At 39.7% G+C, this 22,146-nt stretch overlaps 1 protein-coding gene across 1 annotated transcript in view; it reads left to right on the top strand.

Moving 5' to 3' along the window:
* GNA12 (G protein subunit alpha 12) overlaps positions 1-19,940 on the top strand; it is a 42,844-nt gene extending 22,904 nt beyond the window's left edge. Inside the window, exons 3-4 of the mRNA XM_084818272.1 lie at positions 11,592-11,642; positions 12,827-19,940. Of these exons, the coding sequence (XP_084674398.1) occupies positions 11,592-11,642; positions 12,827-13,396 (621 nt within the window). The 3' untranslated portion in view covers positions 13,397-19,940. The remainder of the gene's footprint in view (positions 1-11,591; positions 11,643-12,826) is intronic.
* The last annotated feature ends 2,206 nt before the right edge of the window (positions 19,941-22,146 follow it).

The following is a 22,146-nucleotide window of genomic DNA, read 5'->3' as shown; positions in this document are numbered from 1 at the left end:
AGGAGCAGATGGCCTAATTCCTATTCATCACCAGCAGAAGGAAAGGAAGGGCAATGCCAAAAAGTAAACGAGAAAGATGCAAAACCTCAAACGGATACTCAGAAAGCAAATGTATTGTGGTGTGTAATATGCCTAACACATTTTGAATGTCTTCAGAAGCAAGAACACTTGCTCTGCAGTTGTTTAACAGCAATTTACTTAGAGCAGTTCTGTTTGGCGGAGTCTTGCTGAGAATTACCTGCATGGAGGAAGAAGAGAAATGGAGGAAGGGAAGGGTCCTCCTTCTCTGTCTCTTTGATCCTGCAACTCTGCATGCAACTTTGCCTGTATATCAATCCCATTGGTTTCAGTTGAAACCAACGTATGCGCAACTATGTGCAGATCTGAACCTTTCCTATTTTGGATACTCATTTTGATACTTTGTGTTGATGAAAACAAATAGTTTTCCAGCAGTGTTGTTAAATACTATGGCTGTACCTTGAAATATTTCACAATCTTACCTTTGGAGATTAAAACACTGTACTTAAGGGCAGCTAGGCTTGGAAACAGTCTGTCCATTCCCATCAGGAAATGTTGGCAGATGATGTGAGAAATGAGGGAGGAAACCACAGATCAAACTCTTGCTGAGCCAGTACCAAACAGTGGTAAAATCACTAGCGTAGCCTGCCCTTTTTTCTGTCTGGCACGGAAAAAGCTCTCTGTGCAGATAAAACTCAGTCCGGTGGGAAGGTCTTGGCTTTTGATGAAACAACTTACACATGACTAGGCAGGAATTCAGTCTGAAAACTTCAACAAATCTGCAATTGTTGTGAAGTAGCCAGCTTGTAGTTTTTCTTGAGATATAAGAAAAGATATAAGAAATAAGCAAAGATTCTTGAATAGGCAGTGTCAACCCTATCAATAATGACAAGAGGGCACATTGGTGCAAGTTGCAGAATCTGTGCTAGAACCCTGAACTACTTAATCAGCCCTCAGGTGTAAAGCTGAGAGCACATAGATTCTCAGGGGTTTTGTAGTAATGGCTTCTAACTGTCAAAAGCATGTGAATATAATGCTAGATAAATACTTTACATTGCTTACAATTCTGAGCATAGTTACACTCTGAATAACCAGACATCTGGGTTTTGTCTTTGGAGGTTTTTTCCTGTATGGAAGCCCTGCATGTTTACATTTCTTATTAAATGTATATCCTGCTTTTCTTCCAAGGAGGTCAAGGTGGTATAAGTGTTTATCTGCCCCTCCCCCATTTTCTCCTCACAACAGCCCTATGAGGTAGGTTAGTCATAGAGAAAGTAAGAATTAATTGGTCTGTCTGACAGAAAGACTGTCATCAGGGATGGGAAGGGGTGATGAATGAATATGTTCAAGAAATAAGATGCTTTGTTCAATTTTCTGCTTGGATTTTGCTCTGAAAAAATCAAAATATAAAAAGTTGCTTACTGGAGGCTTGCTATGTGTGCATGTTCAGACCACTTTAGTCACAATACAATCTCATGTCCAGATCTTGATTTTACTAGAAGCTAAAAACAAACAGGAAATGGTCATCACCTTCATTCTGTGCTTGCAAGTTCCCCAGAAGCATCTGCCTGGCTGCTGTTAGAAACAGAACATGGGACTAGATGGACCTTTTGATTTAGGAACATAGGAAGCTGCCTTATACGGAGTCAGACGGTTTGTCCATCTAGCCCAGTATTGTGGACATTGACTGGCAGCAGCTCTCTAGGGTTTTAGGCAGGATTTTTCCAATTGTACCTGGAGATGCCAGGATTGAAATCATCTGCTCTACTACTGAGCCACAACCCTTCCATGTATGTGTGTGACCTGAAGTCACACAAAAATATGAGTGCTTAGACACTAGGATTAGATGTGGAGGTCTGCAAACAACCATAATCTCACATTTTCCCCTGCTGTTAGGTCCCCAACCTCTAACTTCAGATTGTCCTGTTGATAGGATATCTAGTAACCAAACCAGGAAAAACCTCTTGTCTAGACATTAAAGAGAAATTGTCTAGCCTGACAATAGTTGGACCACTCATTTGAGTCAGTACTCTGTAATTCTTCATTCAGGCTTGTTCACTAAAAAACTTTATGTGAAACATTTGCAGTTGCATGTTTCACAACTAAAGGTCTACTATCATGAATCCCTCATTCTTTCACTTAGAGTGTATCCTTTATAAAAGGAAGATGGGTTGTTCTTCTTTCCCCTGTTTTTTAGCTGTGTTAAAAGAAAAGACTATGTGAAGCAACTGTGTAATTGCCTTTACTATTTACTTTAATGTCTCTCTTAAAAAAAAAAAAAGGTTCCAGAAACATCCTTCAAGGTGTTCTCTTGAGAAGATGGAAAACGTTGCTTTGAGTAGTAATTTACTGACACCTTTCAGATATCTTCTCTGTTTGCAACATTGATTTCTGCAATTTAGACTGTGGCTGATTTGTGCTTCATTTGGCTCCACTCCTGAACAAACTGTTGGTATGTGTCCAGAAAGGGTAACTTGCCCTACCGCATCACCAAAAGAAGCTGCTTAACTGAGCTCCATTTATTCATTTAAGCCTGGCAAATAAGCTTAGAAAACGTCTAGCAGGAAAGAAATGGCATATAATACATTGCCTTATGCAACATGTTTTGTCATTGATTCCTAATACTTTGGATCCCTCTCCGGTAACACTGTTAGCTCACGAGAAAGAACGTTGCAGTCTTGGATGCTAACGTTTTGCCACTCTTCAGTGCCATTTTAAGGGACATCTGAGTTGTGGTGTTGTCTGGACTATCTTGAAGAGATGTAAATATTTCCTGTTGCAAATCATTATGCTACAAAACAGTGTAGCCTTTAAGCCTGTGAGCAGAACATTGCAACTATTATCTAAGAATTGGAGCCTGTTACCTCCCTAGAAAGTTTATAAAAAGTTATTTAAATCAGTGTTCTAAATTGATCCCTTTTCTTGGTAATTTAAATCATTCCACCCTGGCCCCAAACCATACATTCATTGGATGAGATCAGCAGGAATGCTTGGTGCTTTATCAGGTGTGCAGATTATTAGAAATAGTACATTTTTGCAATTTAGAAGAAAGGCTAGTAGGACCCGCGTGACTATGTACGCACATCTCTAGTGAAAGCCCAGTAGCCTCAGAATAATTGTAATGTTATGGAGGGCTAGAAGATATAAACTTCAGCCTGGTGAGCAAGCTTTTGACTTGCTAGACAAATGTGAGAAATTTGTTAGCATCTAGTTTGTCAGACACCACTTACCCTTGAAAACCCGAACCTCAGTGCGTTGCTTGCTATTTCAAATTCTCAACTGAGAGGGGTTCCTGATACTAGCTTTATATTCCATTGCCTTCTAAGCCATTTCAGAAAGTGAACTGTTTAATAAGCACTGTTCTGGTGAGTCACCTTCAATCTCTACTGCTGTTTAGAGGTGCATGATTATAAAACTCATTTCTAATTCTGATATGTTATGATAGTGAATCACATTATACTTGAGAGAGGGCTAAGTGCCAAGTCCTTGTTGGTGTGTTTCTTCTGTGAGTATTTCAGATTGACTTAGACTAAGAAGTGTTTTAGGCCAAAGTTGCTGCATTCATATGTTCCCTTGCAGTGCCTAGCTTTGCCTGTTAAGAAATGAAAGACATGTTAACGAGTATCTGCAAAACTAGAGTCCACCCTATTGACATTTTTCATTTACTGAAGATAGCTTTGTTATCTTGGTTCACATCTTGTTTGCTGAGGTGGATACAAAAGGGACAAAAAACAGCCCCTGTTCTCATTCTGAAAATGCCATATGCCTCTCACTGGTGAAGGAGATCAGGAAGGGTCTGAAGCTGAGGCCATACCATTGGGCGGATTAGAAATGTAATAAATAATAAAAGCAGCTTTTAGCTAATAATTACTTTTGCTAATAATTAGCAAAATTAAAGAATTTATACAAAATGTTGCTTCAGAGCTACTGGAAATTGTGTGGTAGTTACTCTGTTGCGCAATGGAGGAAAAATCTGAATTAGGTATTACGTACAATTAGGTATTCCAAGGCTTTGTATTCTTAGAAGCATGCTGAATAACTTGTACCATTAACTTTTAGGGAAAGCTCTAGTGTAGAAAACTAGGTGAAAGCTCGCTGCCTTCTGACAACAGGGTTATTGTAGTCTGCAGCTGCAATGCTAGACTAACCCATTGCCAATTCACTACTAATGTGTTATATCAAGTTCAGTATCTAATTCATAGGGTATTTATTACAAGGTTTAGTTGCAAAGCATGCTAGGGCATCATTTCGAAAGGCAATACTGTTATCTATGTTCATGATGTCAGGCTCAAGAGCAACTTGTTTACTGCTCTTAACTCCAACTTGTACCAGTCTGCTTCCATTTCATTGCAGTGGCTCTTGCAATACCTATCCATGAATATAGATGTCAAAATTTGGGTTAGTTTGTGTCAAGGCACTGTTGTGGATTGAAGAAGTTCACATTCCTGAACTGTATAATCAGCTGTTTGTGAATTTAGTTTACAGTTGTAGTAGGGGGGAAAATGCATATATGCATTCATCATTTGTAAGTTAATGGAAATGCTGTTTGCCCTTGAAATCTATTATTTATTTTAGATCTCAATTATTTATTCAATTGCTACATCTTTTTACAAGTGGAGTTTTCATCTGTGCTGCAAATCATTAATAACAGTTATCTTGCTCGTCTGTATAGTCCTTACTATTCAAGGTAACGATTCTTTATGTAAAACATTGGTGGGCATCACATGGGCTGCATGCGGCCCTCCATGGCCATTTGTGCAGCCCCCACCTGGTCCCTGCCGCTGTCGCTGTTCCTGAAATCCTAATGATTCTGCTGGGAAACAAGGCACGCAGGGAGCATGTGCTTGTTTCCCAGCAGACTCATGTTCCCAACAACCCTGCAAACAGCTGTTTCCCAGAAGAATCATTGTTTTTGCAGAGAAATAGGGCATGCAGGAATGGCTTCCCTTGCACACTGTTGTCTCTCTGCAGAATGGGGCTCCTGACAGCCCACGAAACAGCTGTTTGGCAGGCTATTGGGCGCTCCATCCTGCTGGGATTATGGCAGCAGCAGCCATTTCTGCCAGTGGGGGAGCAGTATGACCCTAGCAGCATTCCGGGGGCCAGTACAGTCCCTCAAGCCCTGGAAGCTGCCACCCCGATGGAAGAGATGCTTTTCAAATCTTTTCATTTTTGTACAGAACTATCTAAATTGTGGTTTCACTAAAACATCAGATCTTTAACAAGCATGTGCAAGAGCTAACACTGAACAGAAGCCATTTAACACCTATGCAGTGTACTGTGTTAACTTCTTGTTTTGAATGCAAGTGTTAATACTGTGAATCTTAGATGAAGCTAATGTGTAAAATTCATGCTATATCTGCTTAACTCTTCACTTACTGATTAGTAAGGATTCCCAAGTTTCAAACGTGTTCTTTAATAGCATACATAATATGTGGCATGTTTTTGAAGGTGAATTAAAGGGAAATGTGTCAGGAATTGGCCCTTGGTTAAAAAATAGTAACCTTGCAGCCCTATCTTGCATTATCTGGCTTAGAAATGTTTACAGATCTGTAGTGATTTTTTTTATAAGAGGCAACATGGCTGCCTTGGTGTTACCTGTATATCTTCATGGACTTCAAGATCAGCTGAGAGTGTTCTCTTCATTATGTATCATCCAGGTGTCAGGTGTCTGCAGGGGGCATGCCAAGAAGGCCATTCCAAGTTTCTTTTCCATGAAGCATTTGGCAGGACCCCCAAATCCCCATAACCTACTATTACTAAACCTATAAATATGAAGTACGAGGAAAAATTAACAAAAATTGCTAATTTTTTAGTAACCATTACTATGGCATTTAGTGTGGTTAAATATTATTGAATTCAATTTTATAAATATACAAGTATATTTCTACTCAATTACATTATAAAGATTATATTCTGATTTCCCCCACTAAAAATAAAGTTTTTGCATCATGAGACTGAGGTCTATGAAGTATTTCTAAGACTTGACAATGAAACCTCGCTCACTGTTCACTATAGTGTTCTGACCCTTACTGTGTCTCATCAGGTTGTTAATAAATGAAGCTGTCGGGAGCAGAAAACTTTGTTAGTAAATTTGGTAACAATAAATCAACAGAAATCTTATCCAGTTGCTATATTGTTGCTTGATGCTGAAAAGCGCTTGATAACTTGCATTGGAGGTTTATCATTACTACCCTATCAAAATTTGGGCTTGCCTTGACTTGTAAATTGGCGTAAATTCGCTACTTTTTCCCTCAGTCACAAGTTTGGAAGACTGCTCTATCACATATTTATTAAATCCATATTATGTCTGTATAAATAGTTGCTGAACAAGATCAATTTTGATATGCTTAGAGATGAATGGAAATATGGAATTGGAATGTCTTGTATACAGACAGCAGCAAAATGCTGCTCTCACCCCTGTACATCTTGTTTCACTTGACCAGAAATTAAGGTTAATTCATCAGAAATTATTTTGAACATACTGGATGCCTTATCTCGTCAGGGGGGAAAAATACTTGTTTACTTATGCTAGTTGTTAGCAGTTCAAAAATCAGTATCACAGTGCTATCACTTGGTGTGGGCATGCCTCATAGTGGCTCCCTTTGGGGTAGAGCTTTTCCTGCATATTGCTTTAAAGACTTCATTGAAGTTCAGAGATACTCACATACTCCTGATCTGTGAACAAAGCAATTTTCATTTGTTTTGGGAATTGTCAGAACCAAAAAAAGAGGACCTTGTGAGCCTACATGATTACGAAAAGACTCTTACTCTAATATTGGAAGGACAAATCCATATCATCCATTTGATGGACAGAAGATCTTACTGCTCTTTCCATATTGAACATGCAGCTGTCTATCAGCAACAGCTCCCGGACACTTATTTGGACATCTACATCAAATAGCCCACACATTCACACACCTAGGTGCGCTCCTTTTTTTCTGTATGAACTGTAATCTTTCCCCTTCTACCTTAACTTCCTACCCCCTTTTCATTGTTGTGTTTAAATCAAACCTCAAAAAGTATAAATTAAACCCTCTGTGTCCCTGTTTTGCCACCAGACAAATCACAAGATATAAGGATACCATAGCTTTATGGCACCTATTTATAACATTGGATAGGTTTGTGTTTTGTGTTTTAATACAAGGCATATATATTTATAAATATTCCATATTTTTAAAATAGTATGGTTTAGGATTGATAAATATTGCATATATTTAAATCCCACCGACCCTTCTCGCCCCATAGCTTCAGAATTTCCAGAAATGTGCTTCTGTCTGCGGAAGTGCCCTTTTCAAAATCGGGATTAAGTAGGATTTGGTTCCATCAGCTTATTCTTGTCATTTGATTTTAACTTTTGTCTCACTTTGTCTATTGACACAGTGTGCATATTGTCAACAGCCCATGGTTAACATGGTTGTTGAAAATGCAGCAGGAGCGTGCATGCATGTTGGTTCCTGTACACATGCCTGCTCACTCCCACTGTGACAAACAACTCCGAGGCTTTACACTCTGGGTTATTTGTCCCCCAACAGCCCAGAATTCTAGGTTCGGATGTCATGATAAACGACCCAGGGACAAGGTGCAGCAAAAGTGGGTGGGTTCGTGGGAGACAGCGCACAGGCTTGCTTCTGCTGCATGTTCAACAACCACATAAAATGGGTGATAGTTACCTGCTCAGAGTCTTTGGCAGGAGAGTAAATCAGAAAATTGGTTGACTGCAATGGTAGATGTCCATACTGAAGAATGGAAGAGTTCAAAAATTTCAACCAGATTTATTTGTTTATTATATTTCTATACTGCCCAATAGCCGAACCTCTCTTTTCTCTTAAACTACAAAATATTGAATCTGTTCTTCCTGGATGAAGTGAGTGCTTGCAGGAGTTGTAATATGCCTTAGAGCAAAAGTCAAAGTAGGCTTAAACATGTCAGCACGTTAGACAACTTCTGGGGATGATTCTAATGTACACATTTGCTCAGAAGAAATATAGTGATAATAATTCTTATAGTCTGGCTTATGTATGACATACAACTTTGAATAACTGGCAAAATGGAGAACAGACATCACAGGTTTTCTGTTCTCATATATTCTTGGGACTTCTGAACTCTGCTCTACCAGAGTGGCTGGTATTTTTTCTTCTACTTGTGGAAGAGATAACATTGGGAATTTAGACTTTGATGCTCCCTTGTTCCCTCTGGGTAAACAAACAAAATAGGTGGCACTTTAGAACGTCTTTGTATGACAGCATGCTGACATATTACTATCAGCTTAGAAACATCATTGCATAGGCCTCTCATTCTAGATTAAGAAAAGATCTGTACTGGTAATAGCCATACCATGATAGAAGCTCTGTCTGTCCAAAACTGGATTTCTGGCTCTTATAAACCCCTATGCCTGCTGTGGTTGTGTAGCGGAGCTACTGGGGCAGCTTGTGCATCTTAACATATATGATCTGCCAAAGCTTGACACTCTAGCGTTTATGTGTTGCATTACCCGTGAAGGATTTGCTAAAATGGAGGTAATTTTTATAGTTGCTTTCTCTCTTTGTAGAATAAACTTTATTCTCAGTAACTGTGTACATTCTGGTTTTACTTGTCTAATCAGAACAGCAAAAAAGAAGAAGAATCTAGTTAAATCATTGTACGTGTGTGTGTTTGTTTTGTAACTGAAACGTTTGCTCTTTTTTTCAAACTTCTGGCCTGAAACGGTCTGGGCTAAATTTAGCACTGAGTTTCATAGCAGCATAATCAGGAAGGTAAAACTAATTGTGTTTCCTGGGACAAACAAAATAAAATGGCAAATATAGAGTGATAACCCTGTTTCTGATCTTCGTCGACAACACATTATTTTTCCTGAGGTAGTGGTTAATATGATGGAGATTTTTAGCAATTTGGAGAAAAATACCAGAATTGTTATGGCTTAAAAATATGTTTCAGCATTTTTAACACTAATGTTTCTCTTGGAAGCTGTCTGTTTGGGTGCTTCTGCATTAGTCTCCTGTCAGTTTTCCTTGGTGGCTGTTCCAAATGTCTAATGCATTAAACAAGGCCTTCTGTTTCTTTGAAGTATCACAAATGAAGAAGACACAAGTGTGTCCATAGAATGCCTTTAAAGACCAACTAATAAAAAGCTCCACAGGATTGGTCAGAAATACACTAAGAACAAGATATGAAGCTCGGAGTAATGTTGAAATATCGAGCCTGGCTTATATCTGGCCTGCTGCTCATAGTTCTGGATTCTCCAATTCCCAGATGTGGAATGACTCATTGCTGCTGCTCAACAATGGGAACTACTCCTCCTATGTGGTCCCACTTGACAAGACTGACTCAGAGGATATACAGCATTAGCAAGGAGATGTACAGTGCTAAAATGAATCATTTGTGTTTTTCTATTAACCCTTTCGGCAGGAAGAATAGGGATATTGATGAGAACATAACTTCTTATACAGAGAAGTAAACTTGCTTTTGGGAACTGAGCAACTTCATTTTTTCAAACTGAATAATAATAAATATAGCTTTCAGTGTTCTTTTTTTTAAAGATGGCTAAAGTAGGGCCAGAGTATTTCAGAATTCCTTTCTATCTTGTCAACATTCATTGCTACTATTTGCTTAGAGTCAGAAACAGATAAGACTTAATTCTCAGAGGGTGAGCAAACTGTGGATGTTTCAAATGTGAAACATGAGTAATTGTGATCTAATTCTACTGAATTCTGGGAGTTGTATCAGAATGTGTGAATTATGGCTGCCCACAAGTCTGGTTCTCTGGTATATATGTAATATGCTGTAACTGGCATAAACTGCTAATTTCCACAATTGATGGACAACATTAATAGCCCTAGATATTGGGATATATCCTCAACAGTTCTCTAGCACTGTGCATTCTTCTCTCCATTTTATGTTTGAAGATTGTGAGGTGAGTGTGTTGCAGTTGCTAGACTGTGGTAATACAGAATCCAAGTGTTCCCAGTCAGCAAACTTTGGCATGCCATCTTTGGCTCTTACTCCTGCATGGCCGCTTCAGTCATCTGGAAGGTATCATTTCCTCCATGGCTTGTTTCTAGACATGAAAGGATTGGAATTTTCATGTGAAGGCTACCTTCTTTAGATGAGAAGTGTTGAGCTTTACTCTGCTCAGGTCAGCTTGGCTGTATGTGTACCTGTTTCCATATACTAAGCTAACCAATTCAGAGGTGATCAATGAGATGATACTGCTTTAAAATCACTTCTATAAAATGGGATTTTTTTAACTTTAGGGGGAAAAACCTTACACAGATAGTGATGAAACAAATAGACTTGTGCCATCAAATTGCACAGCCCAAACCTACTGGGTTCTAATTTACTTGAAGCACCCTGCCTCTGGTACTAAGCCATTTTAGTTCTTCTGCCTGCTAAGGAAGCTCTGTCCCCCCAAATGGCTGCATATCTCTCAGCCTGAAAGTCCCCATAAACTGCTCCGTAAAGGGGCCGTTGTTGGCCACAGCAAAGGAGTGTAAACACCTCATAGAGGACTGCTACATCAAGGGCATTCTTCAGTACCGTGCCATGTGGTATGCTATAATAGACTTCTGCACATCAGCATATAAGCTATCGCCAAAGTATAGCTGTGTATAGAATCCTTGGTTTTAAATCTGAATTGAGATGCTTATTGTGTTGTGTTGTACATACAGACAGAAGACTTCCAGATGTTTGTAGGTTTTTTAAACTTTTCATTTCACTTAACAACTGCCACCAAGGATTATGGAGGGCATAAAAGGTTGACATACAGTTATGAGGTGAAATAAATCTAGTTTGGAGGAAACAGCTGCAATTCTCCCCTTTCTCACAAAATACTGAGAAGACCTGTTGAACTCAATGGGAGTTTTCAGTGTGTGCTGAAAACTCTCCCATTAACATCAGTGGAACTTAAAAATCTATCTAATTTGGCTGGATTGTGCCCATTCTCTAAAACAAACACACACACACACCTGTAGCATGAGTCTCGCAAAAACTTAAGGTTTTAAAGTTTTGTTGTAACTATTCAAGTGCTGGCTTAAACTCTGCACTAGAGGTTACTCTTCAGGTGACTGGCAGTGTAAAGAAATGGAGCACATTTACACTAAATGTGGTTTGTGGTGTTGCCTCCCTGTATGTTGAGGTTCTAAACAGTTAGGATGAAGGAGACGTATTCATAGCTCCATTTCAAATACCCTATGAATTCTGAACCCTTGATTTTTGCAAGCGGCAACTCTAAATATTTTAGTGTCCTCTGGTAATTTACTGTAAATTACACACCCCTGAAATTCAGTAGAGCTCCAACAGCATAATCTGAAGTATCTCTACTCTTCTGGCTCTCTTAATTGTCTTCCAATTTCATTAGCAACAAATTGCACAGAGTATTATGGAATATTACTATTTCTTTTGTATTTTTTTTTTTGGTAATTGCTGCAAAAGCTGTTTGTAGTTCAGAACTGCAGCTGCTTGGTCAGCATGGTGTGGCAAAGCGTGTGTGTGTGTGTGTGTGTTTTAATTGTTTTGATTGTGTAAACCTAGTCCAGGAATAAGATTAAGCCACAAATACCTTCTTCTCTCAACAGGGCGAATCAGTGAAATATTTCCTAGATAATCTGGACCGGATTGGCCAATTGGTGAGATCTGCTGCTTCTCTGCCCTCACCCCCTATCCCCATTACTTTTATGTATTATACCTTTTTATATGCTTTGTTTAATACATTTGAATCATATGACTATGAAGAGATCCAAGTATTGATCTTGAGAGTCATTAAGATGTGAAAAAAAGTAATAGGATTGAATGTTTGCACAAATGTAGAATATGCAGAACTAGAATCTCAAAGCAGAATTACTGTCTGTTTACTGTCTTCCACTACTGTCCTATAACTGTTCCCAGTTCTTTCTACTCTGTGGAGAAAAGCAGCTGGTCTTAAATTGAGGGGGAAAAAAATTAACCACTTTATGTACTATGTTCTGAATTTTAATGCCCATATTGAAAGCATTAGGATAAAAAGGATGTTTGTGTGACAGAGTAGGCAATACGGATATAGGCCACTTATATTTTCTAAATGGGATCTGAGCTGTGTGTATCTGTTGGTAAGTCAGACTTGTATGTTAACAGTGCACACATTATGGTTACCACATATAGACATGGAGTTGATTCTGTGTCTGCCAAAACATAACTCAATCAGTTCATAGAATATAATAAGCTGGGTTTTTTGGGTACCATTTGGTTTTTTGGGGTTTTTTTGAGAGGGTGTAGGTTTCCCCTGAGGCCATTGTTTAAAAAAATGAAGTTGAAGCATGAAGATAAGCCTGCATTGTTTCTTATACTGATTACACAACCTTTAAACATACCTCACCCATTCACTCTGTATGTAGCAGTGGCAATGAAACTTGGCTAGTGCTAGCAACAGTGAAACTTGCAGGACTTAGCTTATCAGAAACTCTGGATTTTATTGCATATGTTGCAAGGTTGCTACAGAACTTCAAAGGATATTTTCATGATACCGCGGAGGCTTATAAACTATTCAGATTCCTCCTTGAAATAGAATTTGCTTAAGGCCAGTTCATGAAATCAAACAAACATGGCGCAAATAGTTTGAGTGAAAGTGAGCTGCTTGTTGTGTGGCAAACTGGCCACATTATTTAACCCAGATTTTGCAGCTGAATAGGTCATGAGAGATTGGCTTTTAGTTCCTTCTCTTCCGCATTTCGTACCACCGAGCCACACTGCAACTTGTCTCTTCCTTGGTGGAACCAGCTGTTGATCCATTTTGACATGTCATCTTTCCCCTGCTTCCCTCTGTCTCTTCCTGCAGAACTATTTTCCCAGTAAGCAAGACATCTTGCTAGCTAGAAAAGCTACCAAGGGGATTGTGGAGCATGACTTCATCATCAAGAAGATTCCTTTCAAAATGGTGGATGTTGGTGGACAGAGGTCTCAGCGCCAAAAGTGGTTTCAGTGCTTTGATGGGATAACATCTATACTATTCATGGTCTCCTCAAGTGAATATGACCAGGTCCTTATGGAAGACAGACGCACAAATAGACTAGTTGAATCCATGAATATTTTTGAGACCATTGTCAACAACAAGCTCTTTTTTAATGTCTCCATCATTTTGTTCCTTAATAAAATGGACCTCCTTGTGGAGAAAGTGAAGAATGTTAGCATTAAAAAGTACTTCTCAGACTTCAGAGGTGACCCTCACCGGCTGGAAGATGTTCAGCGTTACCTGGTACAGTGTTTTGACCGAAAGAGGCGGAATCGCAGTAAGCCCCTCTTCCACCATTTCACCACTGCCATAGACACTGAAAACATCCGCTTTGTGTTCCATGCTGTGAAGGATACGATCCTTCAGGAGAACCTTAAGGATATTATGTTGCAGTGAAGGAAAATTGACCTCTCTTTATTGAAACCTAAGCCTAGTTGTAGACCCAACTACTACTTTTGTGGCTCTTGCGATGGGTTTTTTTTTTTAAAAGATCCATACTGTTTACTTGGCTCAAGAAGGCTGCAAAATAGCCAGTCCTGACAGAGGAGCAACAAGAGAAGGACTGTGAAAGCTCAGCTACTGAATCGCTTAACTTAGAAGCACTACTGAAAAAGTGACTGTTGTAAGAGCAGTGCCTTCTTCTGAACACTGAATAACATGGCTGCCTTCTGCCTTTTGAAAAGTGACCCTGAACTTCAGGGGGGGAAAACCATGTAAATAAGTTTTGTGTTTTTAATTAATGTTATTGTGCAACAGTGCCAGAATTTGCTGGCTGTAAAGCCTGTCTGCCTCACTGGTTTTGGGTGCTGAATTAACAAATCCAATAACATACTTCATTCTCTAATTGATACTTCTGTTTGGAAAATACATTGCAATATATTACATTCCTGAGTTCAGTATCCAGGTTTGACACATACAAAATTGTTCACCAGTATCCAGACTGTGTTTGCCAAGGTGGCTATCTAGCTTTTGTCTGAAAATCTCTCATTAGCTTCCCTCATATGGAAGTTCAGAACTGTAAATTGAATTTAACGGGCCATACAAGTACATTGATTTTTTTTTTAGCAGTTTTTATCAAAGGGGGCAGAAATCCAAAGCCTAGGCTGGTGCAACACAAGGCTTTACTTTGCACTACATATACAGAGTTCATTGCATGATGAGAAATAAGATTTCCACAGCAATACAGCATGAGGCCAGCACTCAAACAACTGATGCTCTAGCAAGATATCGTCAACTCTGTTCTCAAACCTAAAATGGGAACTATAAGAAAACTCCCTTTCAACATGACTGTTATCTGTCTCTAATATGGCAGCTGATGCTACCCTTTAGCCAAATTTTTGGTAAGCAGTGGCTGCCCATAACACCAAAGCCAAATATTCTTGAGAGCTCCACTTTACAGCTGCACTGAGTTTGGATAGAAGGACCCTGCTTTGACTTAATCCCTAATTTTGATGTAAGGATTTACTAGTCTATATAATATACTTTCAAAATATTGTATCAAGTCTAAACTTGTCCCTTTAAGGCTACTACGGAGTACTTGTGAATTTGCAGGAGGCTGTGAATAATGTTGATGTGAGCTTATTTTTAATTCTAAAATGTTGAATTTAACTATGGGTGCCTTTTCTGTGTATACAGATATTTCACATTCTGTCTGCTATGAGGTATGTATTAACCCCAAACCAAGACCTTCCTTTTCAGTGCGATAGTCATTATTCAGGGATCTTCTTAAACATAAGAAATGTTTACTGTGACATTGGTACCGTACTTGTCATAATAAAACATAAAGGGCTTTGTCTTTCCTGTATCATGTTAACAGAATGCTGTAGCTTATGCCCTTTTGGGACAATCGTGTCTTAAATGGGAGGCAACACTCCAGATGTTAATGCCACAAATAACACCAGCCTAAGAATCTCTTGTGATTTCTGCTTGGAAACATTTTAGGATATATTTTTTTCTTGTGTGGGTTACTCAAGTTTATATAAGCATGTTTTTGTGTGGTGTACTATACTTAGTAAACCAGAAATCTTCACTTGTAGTGATGTTTTGTGCAAATCAAACTATGTTTTGAAAATAAGGAAAATGTTTGTCTCCTAGTTTTTATGCAAAATTAAATATAAAAGACAGCAGCTACAGACATTTCAACATTTTGAGGATTCCTTACACTTGGGAAGTTACCTAGTGACACATCTTACTTTCTAGGACCAATTATTTTATTTCTTTATCTACTTCTAGACAAAAAAATAATGTTGCCATTTTGCCACATATAAGTAAAAGTATTAAAACAATTTTGCAGGTTATAAAATGCCTATTCATATATAAAGGGGAAACTGTCTCGGCTATGATTCCTAAATTCTCTTGAACGGCTAGAGTTATGTACGGCACAATCCTGTGCATGTTTAGGCAAGAAAAAAAAGTCCTATTACTCCCAGCATCCCTCCCTTGTAGGACTTTTTTCTGTCTAAACATGCATAGCATTGCACTCTTAACATATTTACTGGGATTCTTCATTGCTCCTTCTCTTGAAAATCATAATTCTGCATGTCTGACCGGACTCTTGATTTGCATTTTCAAGTAGTACTCTTTCCATGGCAAATGGCTGAAACTCTGAAGAGTTTCAAAAGTAAGTTGTGATACAACATATGTATCTGCTTTTAAAAGAAGTCAGAATTCCCATTGGACATTTTCACATTCCTAAAATAGCTCTTCTGTATCCTAGCCACTATATTTTAACTTGGTTCCTCACCAGTAGTTTCCTATCTAGAAGAAGACTTGAGTATTCAATTAAGAATTTAACTTGGATTCTTTCGCTTCCCGAAAGTGCCTCAGTTTTACATATAAATCTTTCTTTGGCCTTAATTGTCAGATAGTAGCACAAACTATTTTATAACAAGTCTTTAAAATCTGGACTATGCTACCATTTGAATTTTAAAATAAAAACCAAGAGCTAATACATTGTAGTTCTCAAACTGTTATTTTATTACAACTCCGTACCCAGAAATATACTTGTTTATAGAAGTATGGGCTACTATAGTAGACACTTGTAGAATGTAATATACTACTATGGCTTCTTTTAGTGTACTAAATACCGTCCTCTTTTGGTATGATGGGAGCCCCTTGCTGGGGCAAACATACTTGGTCATAGCAGGTTTTTGTAGCCAGATCAACTTAAATTCAATCTGGTCCACCCAGTGGACATTACAGTCAATTTATTTTGTGTTTAGGATGTGGTTAATTCTAGTTCTCCAGCTCTTCATCCCTTCAGAATTCTGTGGTAGATTTGGTCATGGTTAAACAAAAGGATTACAGCTATGACATTACAGTTGAAGCTTGATAGCGAAACTCTTTTCTGTGGCTCCGTGTGTGTGTTGTGTGTATGTACACACAGTTCAAGATGGATCTGTTTTAACAGTTTCAGAATTCACAGGGCAACCCAATTTAGATTATTCTCATTACTCAGTCCTATAAACCTTTTAATGTATGGCTTTGTAGGCAATATAATAAATCTCTCTTCTAATTATAGCACTTGACATATGTATGCCAATATTTTGCTCAGGACTCAAAATACATTTCCCTAGTCCAGCACAGTGGTATTGCGCTTTCTGCAGTCACCAAATTACTCCCACTTCCTTTCTCTTGCCAAAGCCACAAGACATTTGCCTTTAATTGTAACCCTTGAGAACAGTTTGTTCTAAGTACAATTGGGGGAGGGGGAGGATTCGTAGATGAAATGCTTGATGTAATGATTCTGACTAACCAGGAAATGGGATAGGCATAGAACAATCTATTAGAGGCCTTGAACTTTCGCTTTGGCATATTTTATACCCAATAAATAGTATTAAGCTATTGGCAGAGTTTCTCATCTGTTAGTGGAAGATTGCTGTGAAGAGTGTTATACCATCTATGATGAAGAGAGAGGAAAAGCATTCCCCATTATATATAATAAATACATGCATGTGCACACACAGTAAATAGGCTTGCTTATTTATATAAACTTGGCAGGAGCAAGGCCTTGAAAAGCATGCAATTTTTGTTTTCATGAAGTGGAAGCTGAAAGATGGTGTGAGTAGGAGAGAGCTGGAGTGTAGTACAATTCTGCCATCCAGACCAATTTCTGCAGGATGGGCAGAACTTACCTGGCCAGTTGTGAAACCATAACAAAATTTCCATGCACTCTGCAATAGTGACTGAATTGGCTGCTGCTCAAGTGGATGACATGATTTGCTACTTCAACCACCAGTTCTTCATGCTGAATTAAAGAACCTTCCATCAACAAGCCACGAAGTTATCTAGGGCTTGGCTCTCTTCCCATAGTTTTAGCCAGCTTGAAAGTTGCCACACTCCATATGGAAAAAAAAAACACCCTGCACTGACCTCCATGGTTGGCTTCCTGGTGATGCGCCAAAAATCTATTGTTGGAAGGGAGAGATGTGGAGGAGGGAAGGATCTAATTTCTAAATAGATTTTCAAGCACTGCTGCTTAAACACTGGCAGTCTGTGTCTATTGAAACAAAATGCCATCAATGGAGAGTCTGTGTGCTTTGATGACTGTCTCCAGAAGAAGGATTTGGCTGCTTATTAAAATAACATTGGCATCACTTGTAGCTATTGGCACACACATTATAAATCTTTTTTCAGCTTGCCCATTTGTTTATAACTGGGACATGCAAATTCAAGCCTCTTCCAGTGTAGTGTTAAAGGCTCTGGCCATGCAGAAGGTCTAATAAACTTCCTAAAAGCCAAATGTGTGTGTCCTTTTATAAATGCTCACAAAAGGAAGCCCTTTACAGCTGGAGCCCTGCATACCTTAAAAGATGGCTTACTGCATTGTTTCATGTCCATTAAAAGTAACCAAGAATGCCCTTTTTGTTGTATAATCAGTGCGCCAAGTTCAAACTGCAAAGGAACACAGTAGTCTTTTCAGCAGTTGCCCCACAATGCTGAAATTCCATTCCCCTGTTAAGGCGTGCCCGGAATGCTTTCTAGAGGCATTCAAAAACTGCAGGTAGCCATGTTGGTCAGTGCAGGGGTGGGCAATCTACATCCTACAGCAGGAGTGGGCAACCTCTAGGGGTCAATTCCACACCACCAGGAACCTACTGGGCGCTGCACCCTTCCACTACTGCTGTGCCACCAAAATTTGGCAGCAAAAACCAGCCAATTGTTCTCTTTGAAAGGTCAGATAAGCCTCCCCCCTTTTGGGGGGGCCAAAATTTGGCATGCTAACTGTGGCTTGTTCTATTAAAAAAGGAGAATCAGCCCTATTGTTGGCAAATTTGGTGGTGGGCACTGGAAAAAAGGCCAGGAGACCACATGTTGCCCACCCCTAATCTATAGTGTAGTAATACCTTTATTAGAACCTTCCTAAAGTCATGAGCAAGCTTTTTAGTTTCTAGAAGCACTGTAAGAGCCAAAGCAATTTAGCACTTTGTACTGCAGGGAGTGGCAGCACAATCAAAGGGTTGAATGCTGCTCCACACAAAAATCTACCTGCACCCACAAACTGAACCTGTTTGGGGTTATAGGGAGAGGCTAGCCCTGACTTGCTAGTTTAGTATGTTCAGGATCTCTCTTGTGGGCCCAAACAGCTGATCCACCAACTTGCATCATCAAAGATACAGCCCAGCAATAGCTATATCACATGAGACAAATGTGATATAGCTCCTCTCCAAAGACGTCCCTTAGCACAACTGGTTTATGGCATGTTGTGCTGGTTGAAATTGTACATAAGATGAGAGGTAAGTGGGTGGTACCCCCTCCTTTGCCTGTCTGAGAATATCTGCCATTTGGCTTGCCCACACCCCCATTGGTGGTTGAAGAAAGCAGCATAGATCCAAGTTGATGTGATTTTTGTTTTGTAAGCCACCTTGAGGGCTTTAATATTTTATTTATTTTATTTGCAGTACTTTTAAAGTGCCCAGTAACTGAAGTTCTCTGGGCGGTGTACAATGCATTAAAACATACAGTATAAATATTAAAATAAGAACAGCACAGAAAAAAACAAAGAAAACCAGTAGCAAAGAACAAAACCATTACAACATCTTAAAACCAGCAGCAGGATAGAGTATGAAAAGCAGTTTTTAAAATGCCTGGGAGAATAAAAAAAAGTCTTCACCTGGTGCCCAAAAGACCAAAACATAGGCACCAGGTGAGCCTCTCTGGGAAGGGCATTCCACAAATGGGGTGCCACCACTGAAAAGGCCCTCTCGTAGCCACTCCACCTCACCTCATTTGGCAGGGGCAGCTGGAGGGGTTTAAAAAGACCCGAAATAAATAGGGAACTGACAAAAGGGCTGTGTGTCCTCTTGTCCATCAAGTTCCCCAGTGATGCATATATACAGGAGCATAATTGTTAGTGTTTATATTGCACTTTTCAAACATTTGAAGTGCTCCACGTATATTCAGTAAATCCGTAAAGTAGGCCAGTATTATACCCATATTGCAGACAGAACAGTGGCTTGCTGAAGGCTACCAGTGAAGCAAGATCTAAACCAAGGGCTTCTCATGTATTGTTCACATGTATCCACTAGACCACATTAGCTCTAGAACAGTATACCATGCAACATACATCTAAAGGAAACTGGTGAGTTCTAAAGGGGCAAGAAAGGTATATGTTAGCTAATTTCTAACTTCAGCAAAACCTAAATTACTATCGAAAGGTGGTGAGAAACCTAGAAAAGAGTTGAGATGGAAGTGCCATAACATAACCTACTTGGAGTACTCTTGAATTGTGTGTGTTTTTAAACTGGTGACCTTTCGTAAGCACTAAAAGAGCATCCATAATACTTTGTGGCCTATTTTGCTGTGATAGGATCAGTTTATGAAAGCTGTGTATTAGATTTTTAAAATATTGTGGTGTAAAAAATGTACTTTTTAGCTCTGAATCAGCTTACTGTTCTGTATATATGAATTTTGTAAATCTATTAAAATGTGATTTGTTATTACTGTGCTTTAGAGTGTCTGCAAAACCATTTAACTTCCTTTAGGGAGCAACTGTTGTGATGTAAGCTAAAGCATACAAGGTCAGCAACCAGTGGCCCCTGTGTCAAATCCTACCTCCTTAGAAACTGACGGGCAAGACTGCTGCTTTTATCTAATTCCTCCCCTTCCCTTGCCAGAAAAATAGGGGTGAGGCAGGAAGGATGAGTCCATTCTGGCAGTGGTGGTTAAAGGAGGTTTTGCTATCTGACTATTTTTTGAGGAAGTTGTGGGGCTGCCCTGTCCTACCGCTATTGCTGCCTTAACAGTGGCCCCTAGTTACTGCTTAGATACTGCTTTTAAAGAATTCCAAATGATACCAGTTAGTCCATTGCAGCAAAAACAGTGATGTTAAGTTTGTTTTGTGGTACCTCAAAGACATAACAGATGTGGCATAGGATTTTGTAGGCAACAGCCTACTTGCATTAGATGCAAGGAATGGCAGATCTTGGAAATATATACATATACAACATTTCGTTTTGGAAGGTGAAGTTTAAGAGAAGGGTGACACTGTAAAGCACCGTACAAGTGCTGTCCCAAGATACACTGAAACTGAGCTACCTTCATTAAGTTATTTTTAAGTGAAGATAAAGGCATACAGTAAATATGAAAAGGTTGCAGTTAAAAGTGCCCCCGCCTAAAAATGAGTACCTTGGGAAAGGGAGGGTAATTTTAAACATCATTAGTTTTTGTTATTTGTAGGGGAGTTCTGCATGGTGCTTTGTTTTCTGTATTATATATTATGAAAAACCAATAAAACCCCAGCTTAGTTTGAAAAGACTGAAGACTGATTTACACATAGTAGCAATCTGTTGATGATAAGTCTCAATAACCTAGGAGTCAACAAACTGAGATATTGAAGAACTCTTGAGCTGTTTAAACTTTACAGCTCTGATTTGTTTTCCAGCCTTTCTGTAGTTTCCAGAGAAAGACATGGGAGTTGCAGCCAGAAGCCTTTCCTCTTGTAGAGGCATTTCATGCTCCACCATGGAATTAGGACTGCAGTTGGACTCAGCTGACAGCACCTGTTAAGTCATTTCAGCTGCATAGCATCCAATAATAGCAATGTGACCTACATCTGCGTCCCTTTCCCAAAGTTGTGCCAGATTTTTGCCTGCCAGATTTTTGAAAACTTTCAAGGCTGAACATATGAGAGTGTGGGATGCTCTCCCCACACCAATGCCTCCAAATCTGGGCTACTGCTAAGCACTCTGACCAAGACCGGTTGTTTTCCTTACATTCTGTTCTCCCCATCACTGCATACAACTGGAACTCTTCATAAAGGTAAAGGTGTCCCCAACCAGTCGTGTCCGACTCTAGGGTGCGGTGCTCATCCCCGTTTCTAAGCCGAAGAGCCAGCGCTGTCCGAAGACGCTTCCATGGTCATGTGGCCGGCATGACTGAACGCCGAGGTGCACGGAACGCTGTTACCTTTCCTGCCGAAGCGGTACCTATTTATCTACTTGCAATTTCTTGCTTTCGAACTGCTAGGTTGGCAGAAGCTGGGACTGAAGACGGGAGCTCACTCCGTCACGCGGCACTCGGGTCTCGAACTGCTGTCCTGCCGACCTTCCAGTCTGCAGTTCAGCGTCTTAACCACTAAGCCACTGCGGCCCTGGAACTCTTCATACATTATCATTTTTAGGGAAATCTGAAAGCTAAATTGAATGAGTAGCAGGAGTTTCTACATCACTTGGTGAAAGGAACACACTAGTCCCTGAACAAGTGGCAAACATCTATTTACAGGATGAATATGATCCTCATGTGCAGCAGGATAGATTCATTGAGATATTAAGGGGTGGTTGACCCAAAGTGCTTCCTCCCTTCCCTACTCACCTACTTGCTTTAGCTTTGGGTTTAAGAATACAAAGCTGGCTAGGGCTAGCTCTGATGCCATGTGGAGGATTTGGCTAAGCACAGCCGCCTTAGCCAAAGAGTAGTGTGAGAGAGTGTGAATGAGCCACTCCATCTAGGAAGGCAGTCTGGGATCAAGGTAACAGAATCTGCCTAGCTGTTTGTGGCCTCTGGCCAACAACTTGTACAAAGGGAGGGCCACTTCAGCGAGAGCATGGAAAGCCATCCCCCTGCTTGAAGGGGATTTCCAGTCAACCCCACAGCCATTGTTCCTCAGTGCATCCCTTTTGCCTTTGGATTGGCACCTGGGGCCAGCT

This window comes from Heloderma suspectum, chromosome 12 (genome assembly GCF_057233095.1).
Source record: "Heloderma suspectum isolate Gila_16-S chromosome 12, 16-S_ref, whole genome shotgun sequence".
Classification (NCBI taxonomy): domain Eukaryota; kingdom Metazoa; phylum Chordata; class Lepidosauria; order Squamata; family Helodermatidae; genus Heloderma; species Heloderma suspectum.
This window is presented reverse-complemented; position numbering and strand designations above follow the sequence as displayed.